The 21,488-nt window shown below is 33.1% G+C and overlaps 1 protein-coding gene and 1 pseudogene across 3 annotated transcripts; both read left to right on the top strand.

The window, feature by feature from the left end:
* Positions 1–735: 735 nt before the first annotated feature.
* Positions 736–5,262, top strand: LOC146950420 (G-type lectin S-receptor-like serine/threonine-protein kinase At4g03230). 3 transcript variants are annotated; one of them, XM_085746344.1, is made up of 9 exons: positions 736–2,047; positions 2,527–2,703; positions 2,836–2,997; positions 3,335–3,451; positions 3,555–3,757; positions 3,826–4,036; positions 4,180–4,417; positions 4,554–4,704; positions 4,794–5,262. In XM_085746344.1, the coding sequence occupies exons 1-9, from the start codon at positions 769–771 to the stop codon at positions 5,091–5,093; spliced, it is 2,838 nt and encodes a 945-aa protein (XP_085602470.1). In that variant the 5' UTR covers positions 736–768; the 3' UTR covers positions 5,094–5,262. The 3 variants fall into 3 exon arrangements, with proteins under 3 accessions (XP_085602470.1, XP_085602469.1, XP_085602468.1); XM_085746343.1 differs by having other exon boundaries at positions 2,824–2,997; XM_085746342.1 differs by having other exon boundaries at positions 2,527–2,997.
* Positions 5,263–18,505: 13,243 nt separating this feature from the next.
* Positions 18,506–19,182, top strand: LOC146950419 (calcium-binding protein KRP1 pseudogene; annotated as a pseudogene).
* The last annotated feature ends 2,306 nt before the right edge of the window (positions 19,183–21,488 follow it).

The raw sequence follows: 21,488 nt of genomic DNA, 5'->3' as shown, positions 1-21,488 counted from the left end.
CACCCTCTAATTTCCAATATAAGCAACAAAATTTTAGAAACATATGTATAAATAACAAAAAAAATAAAAAAAAGTTTTATGCTCCTTTCATCTTACGATGATCAGTTTGTAAATTCATTTTGTCTCATTTTATATGTTGTCATGAAAATATTCTTTTTTTTATCTTTTTTTTTTTTTACAATATTTTTCATACATTGTTTAGACTTTGACAAACTATTTTTCTTTTACGTAATATTTTTCTTTTATATGTAACCAAAAAAATTAATCCATAATATTTGAATTTTGAACATTCCACTTTTTCCTACGCTCATCTAATACATCATTTTATTTCTATCTTTCTCTTTTATTGTCTTGTCGCATTATCAATTTATCGCAACCCTTTTACTGTTTCCTTTTGAAATGTCAAATAAATAAACTTTTAATTAATTTTCAGTCAATTATTTATTTATTATACATGTATATATTGTTACTATTTTAGCATAATTTAAATGACGATCCAATATCCACCTATTGTTTTCTTTAAAAAATTCTTCCATTTGTCATTTTAGATGTGGAAACTAATTAATTTAGAACACTGACAAAATCAGCTGTCTTCCATTCGTAGTACCATTATGCAAGCCCTATCATTGACTCATTGAGTAGGCGAGAAAATCAAAAGTGGCATGTAAATTAACATGTGGTTCAAATTGTCTTTGTATTAAAAAATATAACCCTTTTAATTGGTTATAATAAGCCTATCATTCATCAAGTAAACTTGCAGAACTAAATATGAGAAACGTTGTTATGTTTTCCCTCCCTTTTTTGCTGATATGCTTTCAACTATGTTCTGCTACATATATTTTAAACTTTGGCAATAATATATCTCAGGACAACTCAAATAACCTTGTTTCACTTGAAAAGAAATTTCAACTGGGTTTTTTCTCCTTACCAATTGAAAGTGGTAGCAACACCAAGAATCTTAAAAAATACTTGGGGATATGGTATCACGATTTGGAACCACAAACAGTGGTATGGGTAGCCAACAGAAACAACCCTATTGTAGGTTCCGACGGAGTTTTCCAAATTGCAAAGGATGGAAATATGGTAGTAGCAGATGCATCACAGAGTTATTGGTCTACAAAATTAGAAACGTCCTCGTCAAGAAAGAGGGTAGTGAAGCTCTTGGATTCTGGAAACCTAGTGCTTATGGATGATGATCATGGTTACTTGTGGCAAAGCTTCCAACATCCAACAGATACATTTCTTCCAGGTATGAAAATGGACATAAATTTAACTTTGCGTTCTTGGAAAAATGAGAACGATCCAGGAAGTGGAAGCTTCACCTTTCAGAAGGCACAAACAGGCGGCCCTCGAAGCTATACAGTAAACAATCAGTCACAGCTTTATTGGGCATTTGATGGACACAATTCAGATAAGATGTTCAACAAAATTCTTGACTTGTTGGAGAACTCGACCTCTAATTCATTGCACAAGTATAGAGACATAACCATCAAACAACGATCTTTTAATTACGATAAATCAAGGTTATTGATGAATTCTACCGGGGAGATACAATTTTGGATGTGGGATGATGACATTCAATGGATGAACAAGTGGTTGCAGCCATCTGACAAATGTGACATACATAACTATTGTGGTGACTTTAGCAGCTGCAACAAAAATAATAATGGGAAACTATGTAAGTGTTTGCCAGGATTCCGTCGCAGGTTATCCGATAATGATCATGGTTACCCTGAAGGCTTCCAAGGGTGTGTTAGAAAATCATCCAAACAGTGTTCCACAGCCACTACAAACAATAACATGATATTCATCAATCTAACCAAGATAAAAGTGGGAAACCCAGACCAAGGATTCTTATCTGAAACAGAAGCAGAGTGTCAATCTTTATGCCGTAACACGTGTCAGTGCAATGCTTATTCATATAATGCTACATATAATGATCGTAGTTACTTTTCTTGTTGGATATGGACACGAGAATTACCTACACTTCAAGAGGAGCAGGATGATGGTCGTGATTTTTCGATCCTAGTCAAGAGTTCAGATATAGGTAATTTATATCTTCTTAATTTATCATATTCTTGAAGATAAAAAAGAAAGAGTAGAAATACTATTCTGCAATCTTGAAATGATAAATGGTTTTACAATAGAAAAATGAGTAAAATATCAAGTCGCTCCATGAAATTGTAGGGATAGGACATTTACACCGCTCAATTTTGGAAATGGATAAAAGAGACCCAGGTTTTAAATTATGTCGAGCAACTTCATCTTTCTGTTAATTTGTATCTAATTTACTGTCAATTTAATTTATAAAATATATCATTTAATAGCAAAATAACTTTGAATTATATCAGTTGCAAGAAAATTAGTCCTTGAATTATATTACTTACCATCAAACTAGTTCTTACAAATTAACAGAAGGACCAAAAGTGTGAATGCGCGATTGCCCCGTAATTTCCTCATGGAAAAATCTTTACTTATTAGGGGCATTGACATATAAAGTAGCTAATAAATAAATTAATTTTGCAGAATCAACTGCCAAATCGTGTGGACCTTGTGGCACATATATAATTCCATATCCTCTAAGCACCGGGCCAACATGTGGAGACCCTACGTACAGCAAATTCAATTGTAGCTTATTGACAGGCCAAGTTAGTTTCATGATGCCAGATGGAAAATCCTATCGAGTTACCTCGATTGATGAAGGTGGTAGAAAGTTTTATATCCAAACAAATGATACAAATCACTGTGATGATTCCAGTTCAAGTAGTTATCAAAATGATAAACCTAGTTCACCATTTAATGTGACTAATTGGTGTTTTAAAGATGATGAAATAGAGGTCAATTGGGCACCAGCACCAGAACCACAATGTGATGAGTATTTTAGCTGCAAAAGTTGGCCCCATTCCACGTGCATTGCAAACAGTAGTGGTGGAGAAAATAGGTGCCATTGTGATTCAAAATATATCTGGAACCCCTCAAGTTTAAGCTGTATCAAAGGTTGATTTTTAATTAGTTATATCTATAGAAATTTATTTTTTTAATTTTCTGTTGGAATAAATGAAGAAAAAAGTTGGACTTTTCTTTGAAAAAAGGTTGAATTGAATGACTGTGGTAAAAATCACTATTAAAAACAGTTGAAATAACGACAAAAATTACAGACGAAAAATTTAACATTGGTTAGTACATTTTTCGTCTCTAATACTTGCCACATAATTAGAGATCGAAATAGTATTTTTTCATCTCTAAATTTTCAAAGCGATTTAAACTTTTTCAAATTGTGATCAAATGGTATATATATGCCCTCTTATTTTCTGTATTTTTTTTTCTTGGACAGGATCAAGAACCTATCCAAAGCCATTGACTCTTGCAGTAATTTGTATAGTCATTATTATTTTAACATGTACGGCGGTGTTTGCTTATAAACGGAGAAAGAAAATAGGCCACAAGCTCGGTAATATTATGGTTTAGCATTTTAAATTGATAGTGTTACATTGCATCAAAACACATTTAATGTAAGCAAAGTTATAACTTAAACTTCTCTTTACTGAGTTCAGATAAGGTGAGCATTCAAATTCAGGAGAGCTTGCACGACAGTGAAAAACACGTGAGAGAATTGATTGGCTTAGGAAATTTAGAAGAAAATGACAGTGAAAGCGTTGAAGTGCCCTATTATACTTTTCGAAGCATTCAAGCAGCTACAAATAATTTTTCAGATTCAAACAAGCTTGGACAAGGAGGTTATGGACCTGTCTATAAGGTAAATGGTTAAGCAGCTACAAAATATTCATTTTATGCAAGAATTTATTCATGATTATTTTTATTCAGGGAAGGTTTCCTGGAGGTCAAGAGATTGCTATCAAGAGGCTTTCAAGTGTTTCAACTCAAGGCTTACAAGAATTTAAAAATGAGATTGTTTTGATTGCCAAACTTCAACATCGAAATCTTGTTAGGCTAAGGGGCTATTGTGTTAAAGGAGACGAAAAAATCCTACTATATGAATACATGTCAAACAAGAGCTTGGACACATTTATATTTGGTTAGTTTCACATATTCCATATTTATATGTATAATATAACTTTTTTTTTTTGAGGCAATGTATAATATAACTTTAAAGTGTACTTTCATTATTGCATTCATAAATTTACTGACTTTGTTCTTTCAAATGTGAAATGTTGGAAGACCGAACACGAACGGTACTTTTGGGTTGGAAACTGCGGTTTGACATTATTGTTGGCATTGCCCGGGGGATGCTTTATCTCCATCAAGACTCGAGATTGAGAGTGATTCATAGAGACCTTAAAACAAGCAACATTCTTTTAGATGATGAGATGAATCCAAAGATATCAGACTTTGGTCTTGCCAAAATATTTGGGGGGAAAGAGACTGAAGCAAGCACCCAAAGAGTAATGGGAACCTAGTAAGTTCTTTATGCAAATGTTATTTTAAAAGTTTAATTCATAATTCCCAAGTTTTATTTATTTATTCAAATATTCACTAGGCCAAGATGTTTTTACATGTTTGCTAAAATGCTACATGTAACAATTTTTTTGTAGTGGATATATGTCTCCAGAGTATGCTTTGGATGGATTCTTCTCAATCAAATCAGATGTTTTTAGCTTTGGCGTAGTCCTACTAGAGATCCTCAGTGGTAAAAAGAACACGGGTTTCTTTCGGTCCCAACAAATTTCTAGCCTCTTGGGATATGTATGTTATTTTAGTCACTCTTGTTACTTTTCTCTTTTGATGAATGGTGATATATTGAGTTTAAATAATTTTCATGTGCATTGTATTAGGCATGGAGATTATGGACAGAGAATAAGTTGCAGGATTTAATGGACTCAGCTCTTAGTGAAACATGCAATGAGAATGAATTTGTTAAGTGTGCACAAATTGGACTCTTATGCGTACAAGATGAACCAGGTGATCGACCCACCATGTCAAATATCTTGACAATGCTTGACAGTGAGAGTGCAACCATCCCAATTCCATCACAACCAACCTTTTTTACGATCAAACACCAATCATGCAGTTCTTCTTCTAGCAAACTAGAAATAAGTATGCAAATTGATACTAGCTATCAAGAAGGTCGATAGTGCACACGATAGAGCTTAAACTCTTAATTAGAAGTATTTTCTTATGTTTATATAGTTAGTAAACATATCTCCATGTGATTTCAATCTCTTTGTGGTTTCAATCTGTGACACCATATCTCCATGTAATTTTTAGAAATTAAACAAGGGAAATCTCTATATTATGGTGCAATTGGATGAACTGGATAATAATTAATAAAATAAGGGTCTAACGGGTGTCTTTAGAATACTTTTTAAACATTCTTATTTAAGTAATTCTTTAATAAAGTCAAACATTTGAATTTCTGATGCATTGAATATACAAACTTTCATGAAAACTTGCCATTTAAGATTCTTACAAAGCACAATTTAAGATTCTTAAAAAGTACACTGAAAGTACTCGTTAACATTTGCTACGTACGGCTAAATCTCAAATAAAACATGATTAAATCAAACTAATTGTTTTACTAGCTAATACTCTAGAGATCGAGTACAATTTGATATTTTTTTCAAAGCAAATCTTTTATTTTATTTTAACATAAAATACTACTATTTGTATTTTTTAGCAGATGAATAAATAATAAAAAACGAGCATTGACTAGTAGTTAGCTCATTTGAGCTTTTTTTTTTTATTTAAAAAAAAAAGCTCATATCGTGTTCCAATTTGAATAGGTCACAATCTGATAATGACATCTAATCAAAGTAGCTATTTTTTTAGCTCATAGCAAAACCTCATGACTGTGAGTTTAGCAACTAGGAAGAAAATAGAAAACCTCACGAAGTGTATGTATCCACTACTCCAATTTTATTCACCATGTGAGTGTAGGTTCAATCTTTTTTTTTTTTTTTTTGAGCAAAAGGTTCAATCTTTTTAGTAGATTTGAGCTTTAACCAAAAAAAAAAAATTAATCCATTTCCATCTTTTTATGTTACGGTGCCAAAGTTGGTTGGCATATCTAGTACATGGACGCAATTGTGCTTAGGTTTTTAGATTAGAAACACACATTAATTTCGTAATAACTCAAGTGTAATGTGTGAAATTTTTTTTGACAAACAAAAACTCATATTATTTCATTTCTCACAATAGTTTCAATACAAGATCGAATCAAATCAAACTCTTGGTGACGAGCATTCAATCTAGACGCCCTAGCTAACGTATGAGCGACAAAATTAGCTTGTCTCCTAATAAAACTTATCTTAAAGTTTGGGTAATGTTTTAAAAGCGACCGGCATTCGGTTATGATACTACCAAACTCCGCTTGATTGCTATTCCTATCAAAAATGCTATCAACCACTAGTTTGCAATCTAGTTCTATAAGCACCTTCGACAGTCCTAATCTGCCAAGCCAAGAGATGGCATCACGCAATCCAACTGCTTCCGCTTCTTGTGGGAGAGGTTTACCTTCATACCAGATTGTGGCTGCCTTTACAAACAGACCTCGATGATTCCTAATGCACATACCTATCCCAAAACAGTTTTGCTCCTCGAATATGGCTGCATCCACGTTGCATTTAACGAACTCCTCATCTGGTGGCTGCCAAATTGCTACTTGTTGCTGCTGATTTTGTACAGGTTCAACAGATCTTTTCCTAGCTTCTTGCCATTGAAAAAGCGCCTCGCGAGCAAGCTGTATCGCTATGTTGATTGGCTTTAATTCACCGTCCCATACTTTGTCATTCCGACGACGCCATAGGCACCAAAGCATCACAGCCACATCCTTACTTTCTGCACTAGATAACCTGCACAGTAAAGAGAAAAAACAATCTGCAAAACTTGCAGCAGCATCGACAGTGTCTTTAATCAACTCCCACAATCCTGCTGTTCGTCAAACCTTTTTTGCTTCTTCACACCCAATGAAAATATGCCAATCATTTTCATAATTTGTTTCGCAAAAAGGGCAGCTATCCGTGCACGGAACACCTTTATCTTGAAGACGCATACGCGTGGGGAGTACTCCTCTCAGTGCCCTCCATAGAAATACTTTAATTCTTTGCGGAATCTTCATTTTCCACATTCTTGTCCAGTCTCCCGGTACTCGATACTCCTCGTTATCAACAAGTGTTTCCATTGCATACCTATAGGCAGATTTTACTGTGTAGTTTCCTTGATTATTGAACTTCCAGATGAGCTTATCGTCCCTATCTCGGTTCAGCAGCACCAATTTGGATATAGCCTCTCGATCTTGATCGTTGAAAATTCCTGCAATCAGCTCCCAATTCCAGCCTGCACCATTTATATCCATTAAATCCGCAACCTTCATACTTTCTGTCCCTTGCACTTTTTCACTTGAAACATAAGAGTTCCCATCCTCTCGCAACCATGGATCTGTCCAAATTGCAATGCTTTTGCCATTCCCAATTCTCCACCTTTGACCTCCTCTAACTAATACCTGTGAAGCGATGATACTACGCCAAATATAACTTGGGTTGTGGCCTAGATAAGCCCCCAAAAAATCAGTCTTTGGAAAATATTTAGCTTTGTAAATGCGAACAACAATAGTATCTTGGTTAGTTAAAAGTCTCCAACCTTGCTTCCCTAGCATAGCCAAATTAAAGCCAAAAAAGTGCCTAAAGCCCATACCTCCATACTCCTTCCTCATTGTTAATTTATCCCAATTAATCCAATTAATCCTTTTGCCTTGCCTCCTATTTGATCCCCACCAAAACGAATTAATCATCCGCTGGATCTCTTCCCCTAAGGTAGTTGGTAAAAGAAATGTACTCATACAATATGTTGGAATTGACTGTGCTACAGATTTAATAAGTACTTCGCGCCCAGCTTTTGACAGATGCTTTCCAGACCATTGTTGTATCTTTCTCCATACCCTGTCCCTCAAATAACCAAACATAGCTCTTTTGTTTCGACCTATCATTGAAGGCATTCCCAAGTACTTTCCATTTCCCAAAGTAGCAGTGATCTGAAACACATTTTTTATTTCCTCCATATCCGCCTCTGATGTGTTTTTGCTGAAAAATATTTCCGACTTTTGGAAATTGATTGCTTGTCCCGACGCAGCTTCATATACCTGCAATATCTCCTTTATTTTTGTAACCTCCCGCATATTGGCCCTGCAAAACAAAAAACAATCGTCCGCAAATAATAAATGTGTGATAAGCGGCGCTCCTCGACACACCTTTACACCATGAATATCTCCTCTCGCTTCAGCTTTTTTTAGTAAAGAAGATAAGCCTTCTGCACACAAAATAAATAAATAAGGTGACAGTGGGTCACCCTGTCTAAGACCTCTCTTTGGAACAATTGGTCCCACTCTCTCTCCATTGACAAGCACTTGATAATTAACACTTTCCATACACATATTCATCCAATTTATCCATCTGTCATGAAAACCCAATCGACACATTACTTTCTTCACATACTCCCACTCAACTCTATCATAGGCTTTGCTTATGTCTATCTTCAACGCAACTTCTCCTACTTTACCTCTTCTTTTACACTTCATATGATGAATTATCTCATGGGCAGCCATCACATTATCTATAATTGAGCGGTTCTCTACAAACGCCGACTGTTCTTGAGATATACATTTCTGCAACAAAGGCCTGAGTCTATTAGCCAGTACCTTTGAAATGATTTTGTAAATAACATTGCACAATGAAATGGGCCTGAGATCTCGCATGGTCTCTGGATTATCTTTCTTTGGAATAAGCACAATATTTGTATTTATCACTTGAGACGGAAACTCCCCATTATTCAACCAAGTTGTTGCTGCATGAAATATCTCCACTCCACATAAGTGCCAGAATCTTTTATAGAACGCCGGATTCAAACCATCTGGCCCCGGTGCTTTGTCTGAATGCATTGAAAATAATGCCTTTTTAAACTCTGCAATATTGAACTGGGCTAGAAGCATACTGTTGTCTTCATCTGCCACTCTCTGATTTATGTGCTGCAACGTAGCATTCATCACACTTATATCACTCGTGAACAGCTTTGAGAAATAGTTGCTTGCAACTCCACAAATATCCTGCTGAGTCGTGACTGTCTCCCCTTCATCCGTTTTCAACGCCATTATGTTATTGTGCCGCTTTTTCGAACTTGCTGTTGCATGAAAGAAACGTGAATTTGTGTCTCCTTCTTTGAGCCAATACACCTTTGACCGCTGTTTCCAAAATGCTTCTTCTTGTGCCAACAAAACACCCATCTTATTTCTGACTTCTTCATATCTTGCCACTTGCGATCTCTGCACACACCCTCTAAGTCGCTCCATCTCTTCCCTACACTCTTCAATGGCATCCCTATACCTGTACCGCAACTTACGACCCCATTCATTCATCGCCTCCGTGCATTTTTCTAATCGTGACAGCACTTCACCATATTGACCTCTCTCCCATCCTCCTACAACTATGCCTTCAAAGTCATCTTCCATCAGCCAAGCATTTTCGAATTTGAACTCCTTCACCGTCTTTCTTCGGGATGCTTCGTATAACTTGAGTAAAATTGGAAAATGGTCTGACCTATGTGATACGACATTATGGAGTTGATGTTGCTGAAAAATATCACACCACGCCTGGGTTGCCATAGCTCTATCGATTCTCTCTTCCTTCATATCATGTCCACCTCTGCCTTTCACCCATGTAAACGGATACCCTTGCAAGTGAAGATCAATTAATCTGCTATCTTGAACAGCCTCCCGAAATCCTCTTATCCTCCACGGTGGATGGTCAACTCGACTTCTTTTTTCTTCATTTGACAGCAAATCGTTGAAATCTCCCATTATACACCATGGAAGTGCATTGTCTTGTGAAAGCGTTCGAAGCAAGTCCCATGACTCCCGTCTTCTTTCATTTTCTGGGTAACCGTAAAAGCCTGTAAATCTCCATTTTGGATACTGTGGATGAACTACCTCCATGCTAATGAAATTTTGAGAAAAGTTTATAAGATTGCAGTCAAATGGTTGCTTCCACAGAATTGCTAATCCACCACTTCTCCCAATTTTATCCACTGCAAAAGCTGCATCAAACCCCAATCTAACTCTGATTTCTTCTATTTTATTAGCGTGTACCAAAGTTTCACAAAGAAATAAGACATATAAACGATACTTTCGGGCCATGTCTCTAAGTGTAGGAACTGCACTCGGGTTGCCCAATCCCCGGCAATTCCAGCTCATGAAACTCATTGCTCCCGGCAGTCCTGGCTGCCAGGACTTGCCGATAAAAAATGGTTATTTTTTGTTGCTGTAGTGTGCATTCCTTCTGTTGTACTCTGAAACGTCTTTATGTTTTCATCAATTTGCATTGTATTATGATTTTTGCTTTGTTCACCAATTGCACATGTTCCACCAACATCTTTGTTTCTCCCATCACGAAGGCGTTTTTTATCAGACTCAACAATATCCTCCTCCACTCCTCTGACCACGTTTGGCTGCACCAGCCCCACTGAATGTTCTGCAATTATTGGCTCATAACTGAAAATCCTTTCCTTCTTCAATGCTTTCATTTTTGTCTGCTGCTTAATTAATTCTGCCATCATATCATTCCTTGTATTCTCCTCTCCAGTAACCGCTCCATTCCTTTCTGCTGTTACAGTTTTAATTCCGTCATTTATTGCTGCATTCAATTGTGCCTCTCCACCCTGCACCGGTGGAAGAGAGGTGTGAAATTTTAGAAATTGCTACATGGACGCAATTGTGCTTAGGTTTTTAGATTAAAAATACACATTAATTTCGTAATAACTCACAAGTAATGTGTGAAATTTTAGAAATTGCTATAGGAAAAATCAAACATTTTTAATAATATGAAGGTTATGACTGATTAAGAGTGTAAAAACTCTTTACGCCAACTGAATAGTGAATTAAATATAATAATTATGCAAATTTGAGTAACTACCCAAATATAACATTTGAAAATCATTTCGTGCATTTCATAGAAAATGTGCATCCTAGATTCATTCATAATCACTTTGGCACCTAATACCAAATCAATATAATGGACTTTGAAACATACTCCCCCGGTCACTATTATAAGTAAAAATCAACTTTTTAGGTTCATTCATTAAATGTTGTATTTGGTCTATATCATTGACCTGAGCAGGGCAAGGTGTGGCAATAACCACACCAGCTCAGGCCCAAATTTTTTTTTTTATATGTAGTCCAGCCCAATATTTTTCTTTTACAGTATCAGTAGTAGAACACCACGTACACGTTTTCTCTTATCCTCTCAGCACAAACACAAACACGCTTTTCCTTCTCCTCTGGTGAATCACGAACAACAAAAGATGCGATTCATCCCATCTCCTCTCCTCTCTCAGCCGGTCATGATCATCCCATCTCCTCTCCATTCTTAGCCGACAACCCATGCCCATCTCCTCTCTTCTTCTCTCTCAGTCTCAGGTCAGTTTTGAAATTGATTATAAATGTGAGAGTAATTGAATCATGATATAGAAATTGAATTAAGATAGTAAGAGTAGTAGTGATGGCAGTAGTGAAATTGAATTTGATTTTAACTTTTAGGGTTTGTTTTGGTTACTAAAATTGAGTTAGGTTGTTTGGAATTGGAGTTGAACATATAAGTATAACACGGAGGTGCTAAATTCTAATTGTCATGTGCCTTCAAATGTAACTGAATAACATATGTTTTTCACATATCTGCCTTTGTGTGGCAAACCTGGATCGTGTTATGTTGTGTTTCAAATTTAATATTTATGAACAAATTAAAAATACAACTCCATTTCAATTTATCATTCATAGTTTCTAGTAAATAGTAATCCATAAAAGAAATTTTGGATTTTTTCCGTAACTTGATTTTGTAATCCATTTGATTTTGGAATTGTAATAGTAATCCATTTGATTTTGTATTATTGAGAGAATTGTAATAGTAATCCATTTGATTGAACTTGATTGAATTTTGTTTTATTGTATTTGTATAATTGAATTAGGATGAAGAAGGTTTCGTAATGATGTGATTTTAACTCATTTTCAACAAATGGAAAATAGAGCATTTGCTTTGTAATTTAGATGCTACAACCTCTTTTAATATAGCTTCTTATTAAAAAATTTATTATTTAATCTTTTGACAAAAATATAGCTCCACTGGTATTGGAAGTCCAGGTCTGCCCCTATGTACTCTTTTATTTTTCTAATTAGTGAATGGTGATAGTGATATGTTAATTCGTAATTAATTTATGTTGATAATTATTTTAGTGTTGTAGTTCTCTCGAATCAAATTCAAAGAGACATACATTGTTGTACTATTATCATAAGGTTCTAATTCTCTATAAGTCTTCAATTGGATTTTACCTGACTTTATTTAACCTCATTATTGAAATTTTTAAAAAAAATCACAATGCTTGCTATATCCTACGAAAAAGTCAACCTACGAATTTTAAGAATTAGTATAACTTTATGCGTTAATTGATTAAGGAGTACAATTTAATTTCCAAATTTGGCGGAATTCATGGGATGTGGTGGGCGTAAAAATGAACCTTCGTTGTTTTCGTTGCTTGACTTTTCGTGGGTTTTATCATTTTCCATACTTTAAAGATATTATTAAACTGTAAAATACAGTCCTCGTGAGCTTAGCTCAGTTGGTAGGGACAATGCATAATATATGCAAGGTCTGGGGTTCAAACTCCGGCCACCACCAAAACCGGCCACCACCAAAAAAAAAAAACTAAAAAAAAAAACTGTAAAATACAAAATGAAACTAAAAATGTACTACTATTATAGTACATATAGTACATCTTTTTGAACAGGTAAACCCAAAAATTAATTTTAGTACATAGTATTTTGTCACTTTGTGTCTTTATTATGTGTCTTTATTACCCAATTGTGTTTCACTTTCTTCCATCACCTTTGTTTGTTCTTCAACATCTAGCAATACCATATCCCATGCAAAAGATGATCTAATTTATAAGCATGTTGCTTGTTTTGATTTTCCAAAATCACATAGGGTAATATAATTTGATATTAGATACTTCTAAACAAGATCCATTATGTGCACAATAGCAATCTGTCCACTTCCTTAAAAAAAAAAAATTCAAACCAAATAAATTATGAGTAATAATGCTGTTGTTACGAAAGAACTTTTTTGCACTGCACGAACGTGTATTTAATGAAAACCGCCTTTATATTTTTATTCCATTTTCAAATTAATATTTGCTAAAAAAAAAAAGATTTAGTTAAAAACAAAGTCTTGCTATTCCATTTCAAATTAATATTTGCTAAAAAAAAAGATTTAGTTAAAAACAAAGTCTTGCTAACAAGTGCCATGGGATACTCTTTTAAGTATTTTAAATTAAGAAATTATTTTCTAAAAAAGTCAGATATTTCAATTTCCAATGCATGGAATACACAAACTTTCATAAAGTACTTAAAAAGAGTTTCGAAAACACTCGTTAGCATTTCCCAAAAATAAAAAATGTGCCACATTATTTCTTGCATTTCTTGTTTGTTGATTGTTCAAAACAAACAAAGAATTTACTTTAAGAGAATAAAAAAACTCAGTGTGGTGGTAAATCGTTGAAGGATGTCTTTGTGGATGGAGGTGGTGGCCGGAATCTGAGGAGGAGATGGCGGGAAGGAAGGAGGGAGTGTAGCAAGCATTCCGACGTTCAAGTAAGTATATAAGCAAGAATGAGAGGTTAAGGATGAAATAATGCCTACCTTGAGAGATGTTAGATGCTTGGATAGACTCAGAAAAGAGTCATTGGGTTATGATGGGGCAGCTGTTGTGGACTATGCCCATCAATACTTAGCCGTTACAGATTGTTATGCAATATTATGAGATGAAAAGGATCCGAGGTGAGAAGAAGATTCAACTCACTTGGGCTTGTGCAGTAATGGACCCTAATTGATGACGGACTGAGCTTTTAGCTGGTCTAGAACAAAATTCTTCGTAAGAAATAGCATAGCTCATAACTTATGGAGGGAAAATTTCCCTTGTGTAAAGCAGGGTTTAAGCTGAAAATTTTCATTTTGCTTTACTTTGAAATTTTGGTTTGTATTATTACTAGAGGACTGCTAGCAACACTCACTTTTCAACACTCTTTATAACATTAACTCTTTTATTAGATGAAATCAATGTATGTCCCACCACTTTGTGTGGGTTCAAATGATTTAGACCAATAAGAGAGTATTTAAGATGGTGTTCAAAAGAGAGTGTTGCTACCATTACTCTTATTACTATAGGCTCTCAAGCATGGGTGCTCCTAAAATGGTAAAGTATCCAATTCGGATGTCGGGTACGCACATACATCATATATGTGTATAGTGCGTATCGTGCATACCGATTTGTATCCATTTTTATTTGGTTGATTCAGGATGGTAGAAACGACAAAAACGTGTAAGAGATGGGAAAATAGATTAAAATATTTAGATTTTTATTATATTTCAATTATCTCTCTCAGTTTTGACTAAAGTATTGTAGAAAAAAGTAAATCCCTTAAACATGATGATAGAAGTGTGGTTAAACACATAGTTAAAATACAAATAGTATTGTATTATTTTGTTTATCATGATTGAACTTTTTTTCCTCAACTAATGTTTTTACAACATCAAAGGGTATTAATTCACTCAAAAATATTTTTTAAATATTTTATATTAACATACTTTAGAATTTGTTGTATTATTGCAGAAAAATCTCGTAGACTATATCTATATGCGATTGTACATTAGACTACATGTCATTGAACCAAGTAAATGGTCTTAAGTGATTAATAATTTTTATTAAAGATAAATTGTTTAAAAGAAATCTGAGTTCGATTCTTGAATGAAACAATTTTTTTCAGGTTTTACTTACCTATCGATAGAACTCCAGATTATCAGGTCATGACTTCTGAGAATCGGTAGGGTTAAAACAAAAAAATCGACTATATGTAATTGTACTTAAGAATTTGTTGTATTGTTGCAGAAAAACCATGTTATGTTATATTGTTGTATTGAAAGATGGATTACATTCCAAAAAGTCTGTGTTGTGCAATCCATTCCAAAAACCACATGTTTTTGCATTTATTGGAGTATAAGGTTTAATCCATCTTGGACTTTTGGTTCGAAAACATGGTTGTGGTAGGTCCCAGTCCAGTCAAACAATCTTCTTTGTTGCTATTATGCTGATATTTAACCTAAAAAGAAAAGTACACTTCAAGCATTACTCGTTGATTATCATGCAGATTGCAGAGTATGTTTACTTCGAACAATTTTCATTCAAATTTATTTTTCTTTAAAATATACTTATTCTTCTTGAAGTTTTCTTCATTGTTCTACTCATATTCTTCTTGAAGTTCTACTTTTCTTAAAGGATTAGTATTTTTTTAACGTATACTGTTATTGACTACAAATGTTTCAACTTTCAACCCTTTCAACATATGTATATACTAGTATATATGTATATATGTTCACATTGCTATTAACATAGCAATACTCTGTTGAAAATTGTTTATTCAAACTTTTTAAAGTTTAAAAATATTATTTTCAGTAAAAAAATAATAATAATCTACTTTTAGTTTATTTAACTGCTATCTTTAGGTATTTTTAACATGATCCATTTATTTATTCTTTCAAAAGGTAAATGACGGTAGGTCCATACTTCCTTGCGAAACATATGATGTGATCATATATGGTTTTTTTACTCCTTTGATTCAATCTTTTTGTCTCCCTTTGACATGATCTCCTTGGTCAAAATTAGTGAAAGTCAATTTAATGACAAAATGGGAAACAAGCCTTCACATGGACACCCACAAAGGCAGAACTGCCTAGACTCCATCTGATATTTTTCTTCAATTGCCTCAATATTTTCGTTAATAAAATAATTAACACAAAAATAAAATGTGTCAACAAAGAAAAACAATTAACAAGAAAAAGTACTCAACCTAGCCTTTGCTTAAAATTCTCCAATTTAAGTTTGACATGACCACTAGACGGAAGACAGTTTCCAATGTTTGCAAGTAGCACATGCTCATGACTTTCTTCTAGCTATCCCGATTGATGGGTTATGTCAGCATATGTCACTAGTGGAGTATCGTACTATCCTTAGATATCGCGTTATGATTCCACTATTTTCTATTGATGAAGTGTGCCATGTTAGTCTTAAGGCGTGTCTGGATACTTTTGGGGAGCATGCAGTTTATTGTAAAAAGCTTCCCGGTTTTAAGTACATGCATGACTTTGTTAGGATGTAATTTTGATATATTCGGGCGGGAGAGAGTATCAGTGAAGAAGGAGGCGCCTGTGAACTTCTTGATTGATCCACTAGATGAAAGATCGAAACTTCAGCCTCCGGATGTTATGGTGTACGGATGGGGAGAGGGAAAACATGTATGTGTGGATTTGACTGGGGATTCACCACTTGTTGGATTACGGGTCGTGACTTTTACGGTAGAACAGACAGCCCTAAAAGTTGCGTAAAATAAAATGGTCAAACACGAGAAAACGTGTTCTCACAATCAACATGCTTTTGTACCATTTGCTTTTGACACTTTCGGTTTCTTAGCATCAGAGGCTGTTGACCCTCTAAATAGAGTTCAAAAGGTCATGCATAGCAATATCATGTCTCATAGGTATATGAATGTTGTGTTTGCAAGGATTGGTTTTGCCATCAAAAAATGCCTAGCAGCGCAACTTGTTGCCTGTTTGCCTTCTATTCATGTGTAAGTAGTTTTTGAATATATATATACTCCCTCCGGTCACATTTATAAGCAAAAAACACTTTTTAAGTTCATTGAAATACATAATGTATTTGGTCTATATATTGACCAAATACATTAAGTATTGAATTAATCTAAAAAGTGTTTTTTTGCTTATAAATGTGACCGGAGGGAGTATATATATATATAAGTGGTTCAAAAAATAAATAATTGAGTATAACAATTTTGTAAAATTACCCTTATCAACTACTTCTTCTAGTCGTTTATATAAGAGACAAATAAGTTAAAAAAAATATTTCAAATGTATAATAAAATATGAATGTTGTGTTTGCAAGGATTGATTTTGCCATCAAAAAAATGCCTAGCAGCGCAATTTGTTGCATGTTTGCCTTTTATTCATGTGTAAGTAGTTTTTGAATATATATATATATATATATATATATATATATATATATATATATATATATATATATATATATATATATATATAGGGTTATGTTACAAGACACCCTTTGGTGGTGTCTTTTATCAAGCAACACCTTAAGGTGTGATTTTCACTTTTTAGTTATAACTTTGCTAAAAGACACCTTCATAAAAGTAAGTTGGTGTCTTTTCGCAAAAGCTCATAGAGTAACTTGATAAAAGACACCTTCACAAAAGGTGTCTTCTATCATAACCCATATATATATATATATATATATATATATATATATATATATATATATATATATATATATATATATATATATATATATACTCCCTCCGGTCACATTTATAAGCAAAAAAACATTTTTTAAGTTCATTGAATACATAATGTATTTGGTCTATATATTGACCAAATACATTAAGTATTGAATGAATCTAAAAAATGTTTTTTTGCTTATAAATGTGACCGGAGGGAGTATATATATATAAGTGGTTCAAAAAATAAATAATTGAGTATAACAATTTTGTAAAGTTACCCTTATCAACTACTTCTTCTAGTCGTTTATATAAGAGACAAATAAGTTTAAAAAAAAAAAATTCAAATGTATAATAAATACATAAACTTTAATTGATCCACTTATCTATTATGAAAATGATCAGAGTGAGTATTTTTTTAAAACCCGTCAATTTTAATATTGTTAATATTTTCTCTATCACATAATAATTATCCCCTTTACAAAAAAGTGTAATTTTTAATGATTTTTTTAATAAAAAAGTGTCTTCTAGTGTGCGAGTTTTGCTGTTAGACTCTTTATCAAAAAAGAAAATAAAATTGTCTCTTCATGGTAAAGGAAATATTCTTTTACCTTATTTAAATATTCTTCATAAAATATTTCTTCATTTTTTTTACTCAATAAAACATTTCTTCATAAAACATTTTTATTTTGATAATTTTAATCAAAATAATTTCTCATATTAGTTAACCTTGAATAAGTAAGCAAATCATACCACCTCATTCAATCTAACAATTACTTTAAGTGAAATGCCAACAAGCATGACCCTTAATTTAATCATTATAAGTATATCTACTCAATCAAACCCATTAATAAAAGTAATTTTTTAATTAGTACTATATTTAATATTTAAATTGTCTCTTGAATAAAAGGTAGGAATACCACAATTTGTTGCCACATTAGAAAAGAAAAGATGTGTGAATAACTACGTAGAAGCAGTGTGTTGTTTGAAAGAACCTAGTCAAAGTCGATTAGATTAATAATCTAAATTGACAGAAATACCCCCGACAAACTTCTAGGAAACAAGGAAGCAATTGCGGTTTGTTTTTGTTCTTCACAATCAAAAAGCTAATAATTCTCTGTTCCCTTGCTGTCATCTTATAAGGGTTCATCAAATTGCTTCACCACTTTCCTTGAACCCCCTCATCTCATATATCTATATAAACAGTTCAATATTCATTCATCACCTTCATCAAAGAAAAATACTCACATTCCACATTCATATATATTCATATTCATATATATTCATATTTCTTCAACATTTTTTTGTATTGATATTAAGGGATGGCTGGAATTGGCAAAGGATTTGACTTTGAGGATTTGTTACCGGTAATCGCGAATAAGCTAGGTGGTGAAGGTTTAATGAAGGAACTATGTAATGGTTTCAAGTTACTTATGGACAAAGAAAAAGGTGTGATCACTTTAGAGAGTTTAAGAAAAAACTCAGCATTGATGGGTTTGCAAGATTTGAAGGAAGATGAGCTTGTGAGTATGATGAGAGAAGGTGATCTTGATGGTGATGGTTCACTCACTGAGATGGAGTTTTGTGTTTTGATGTTTAGATTAAGTCCTCAATTGATGGAGGAATCATGGTTTTTGCTTGAAGAAGCATTGGATCATGAACTCAAACAATAGCAACCATTCATTTTAAGGGATTCATTTGTTCACATTTATCATGTTCTTTTGATTATTTTGATTCTTTTTTTACATTTGAAATGGGTTAAAGGAGAAATAGAACTTATACTTGTATCACAATTTACAACTATTCATCCTAATGAAAATTTAATCGGATCAATGTTCTGCATTTATGAATTTTGACAATTGATTCATTTTTTAAATTGAGTTGAATGGAACTTGATTTATATTTAGATGTGTTTACGTAAAAGTAAAATTAATCATAAACTTAAGAGTTAAAATCACATTTGTAGATAAAGCTATAAATCTTGGCTTTAAGTTAGATAAAGCTATAAATCTTGGCTCTAAAAACAAACTCAATTTCACTTGAAAAATGTCAATATTTGACTCTTCTTTTACTTTCAATTATTTTTGCCCCCACGTTTTAATTTCAATAACCCAATAGTCAATGATTAATTAAAAGTCAAATGTCCTAAATGGGTTGTGGTTCACTTTGAAACTTCAGCTCATATGGTAAAAAGTTGTAGAAATATTTGATATGGTATGGGGAGTAATCAAACCGTGATTTCTCACTTTTTAATATTGTGTGTGTGAATTTTATCTTTATCTCTCCAAATGTAATAAATGAAGAGAATCATAAATTAAATGGATCCTAACTTCTTTAAAACACAACAAAAGGAGTTGAGATCCTTTCCATTTGCTAATGTTGAGAAACATAACTACAACTTTTGGGATAGAAGCTGGAAACGTAAAGTGAGGGCCTGAGTCGATGTTGAAAACAACAAAATGACTTCTTCTTTTTTTAGTAACAACAATGACATTATTTCCCTAAAAAAAATGACATTATTATAATTATATCAAGCACACAACATGAGTTTAGTGGACGGGGTTAAATTTCACAACATGATTAATGAATACCATAGCTTGTCTTGAGTGAAATTATGGAATCTATTAAACTGTAATCATGGCGGTGGTTTAAAATATATGTATGTCAAAGGATTTAAGTTTGAACTTCATGAATGATGGATATATCTTATTTTGTATTTGAGATCTTTGACTTGACTGTTATATTTTATTCTTTTCGGAATTTTTTTTTATGTTGTCGATAGTGTTAGTTTGTTTTGTTGAAGTTTTGGCCTTGGTACTTGGGTGCATTGTGAAATGTTTTTGTATTTTTATCCTTGACGTACATACTTTTTATTTTGAGCATTATTGTGTCAACTGTCAAGTTATCATTCTTATATAATATTAGATATTAGGTTATGTTAACAAGTATTTTAAGGACACTACAATTTTTACATTTTTAAAAAACTAAATTCACTGTTTTTATCATTTTTAACACAATATTTTTATTTTTGTTCCTCTTAAGAACATTCTTTAAAAAATTTCTATATTCACTAAGAAATTTTTGTTGGCCAGTGATGCATGCTAGCCTCCCTACCAATGTCTTTCGTGGTTCAAGACATCTTACCTCTTATACTTCTTGTCATAGGTGTGGTGGATCTACATAAAGTGATATGCATACTCTTCGTGATTGTCCTATGGCAGATAATATCCTATCTTTTCTTCCATGGTCCAAGTCTCTTTTATATTTTCACACAACCATGAACTTAAATATGTTCGCAGAGACATTATATTATATATACTAAGATAGAGATTAGAACATTCGATTTTTCACTTATTTACTTTAAAATGATGAATTTTTAGTAATTAGACAACTTAATAAAAAAATGTGTACATAATATAGCCACTGACATTGGGACGGGAGCAGGGGCGTCCATGTTCTCCATCATCTAAAATACCCTCCGTTCAGGTTTTTATTTTCTTTCTTGTAAAGTTTTTTTTTTCTCCCTTGTTCACATTCATGTATATCCCCACAGTCTGGGGGCCAACAAAATAGAAAAATAACCAAATTATTATTATTTTCACTCAAATTGATAGTTAAATTTAACCATAAAACAACTAACTAGTTGGTTTTTGCATAGAGGTTAGATTCTTATAACGTACTTAATCAATGTTTGCATTTCAACTAAGAGAAATAACTATATTTAATGTGTAAGACGTCTCTAATCGTATTATCTTTGCTAGAGAAAACCTATGAAAAATTAAAAAAGTTACCTATAAAACAAATAAAAGATTAGGACATTCCCCTTAAAAAATTAAGGGATTATTGTCGGTCTAGTGATAACAATAAAAATCACAAATAAAAGAAATTTATAATTATATATCGTCTCAACCCCGCATATACCCAAACATGTGACATGAAATGATCTTCACACATGACATGAAATGTAAAAGGGATTGTTGTCGGTCTAGTGATAACAATAAAAATCACATATAAAAGAGATTTATAATCATAGATCATCTCAACCCCGCATATACCTAAACATGTGACATGAAATGATCTTCACACATGACATGAAATGTAAAAGGGATTGTTGTCGGTCTAGTGATAAAAATAAAAAT

Source organism: Medicago sativa, chromosome 2 (assembly GCF_051527215.1).
Source record: "Medicago sativa cultivar Bolivia chromosome 2, Bolivia_mono, whole genome shotgun sequence".
NCBI lineage: Eukaryota > Viridiplantae > Streptophyta > Magnoliopsida > Fabales > Fabaceae > Medicago > Medicago sativa.
The sequence above is the reverse complement of the archived record's forward strand: the minus strand, read 5'-3'. Positions and strand labels throughout refer to the sequence as shown.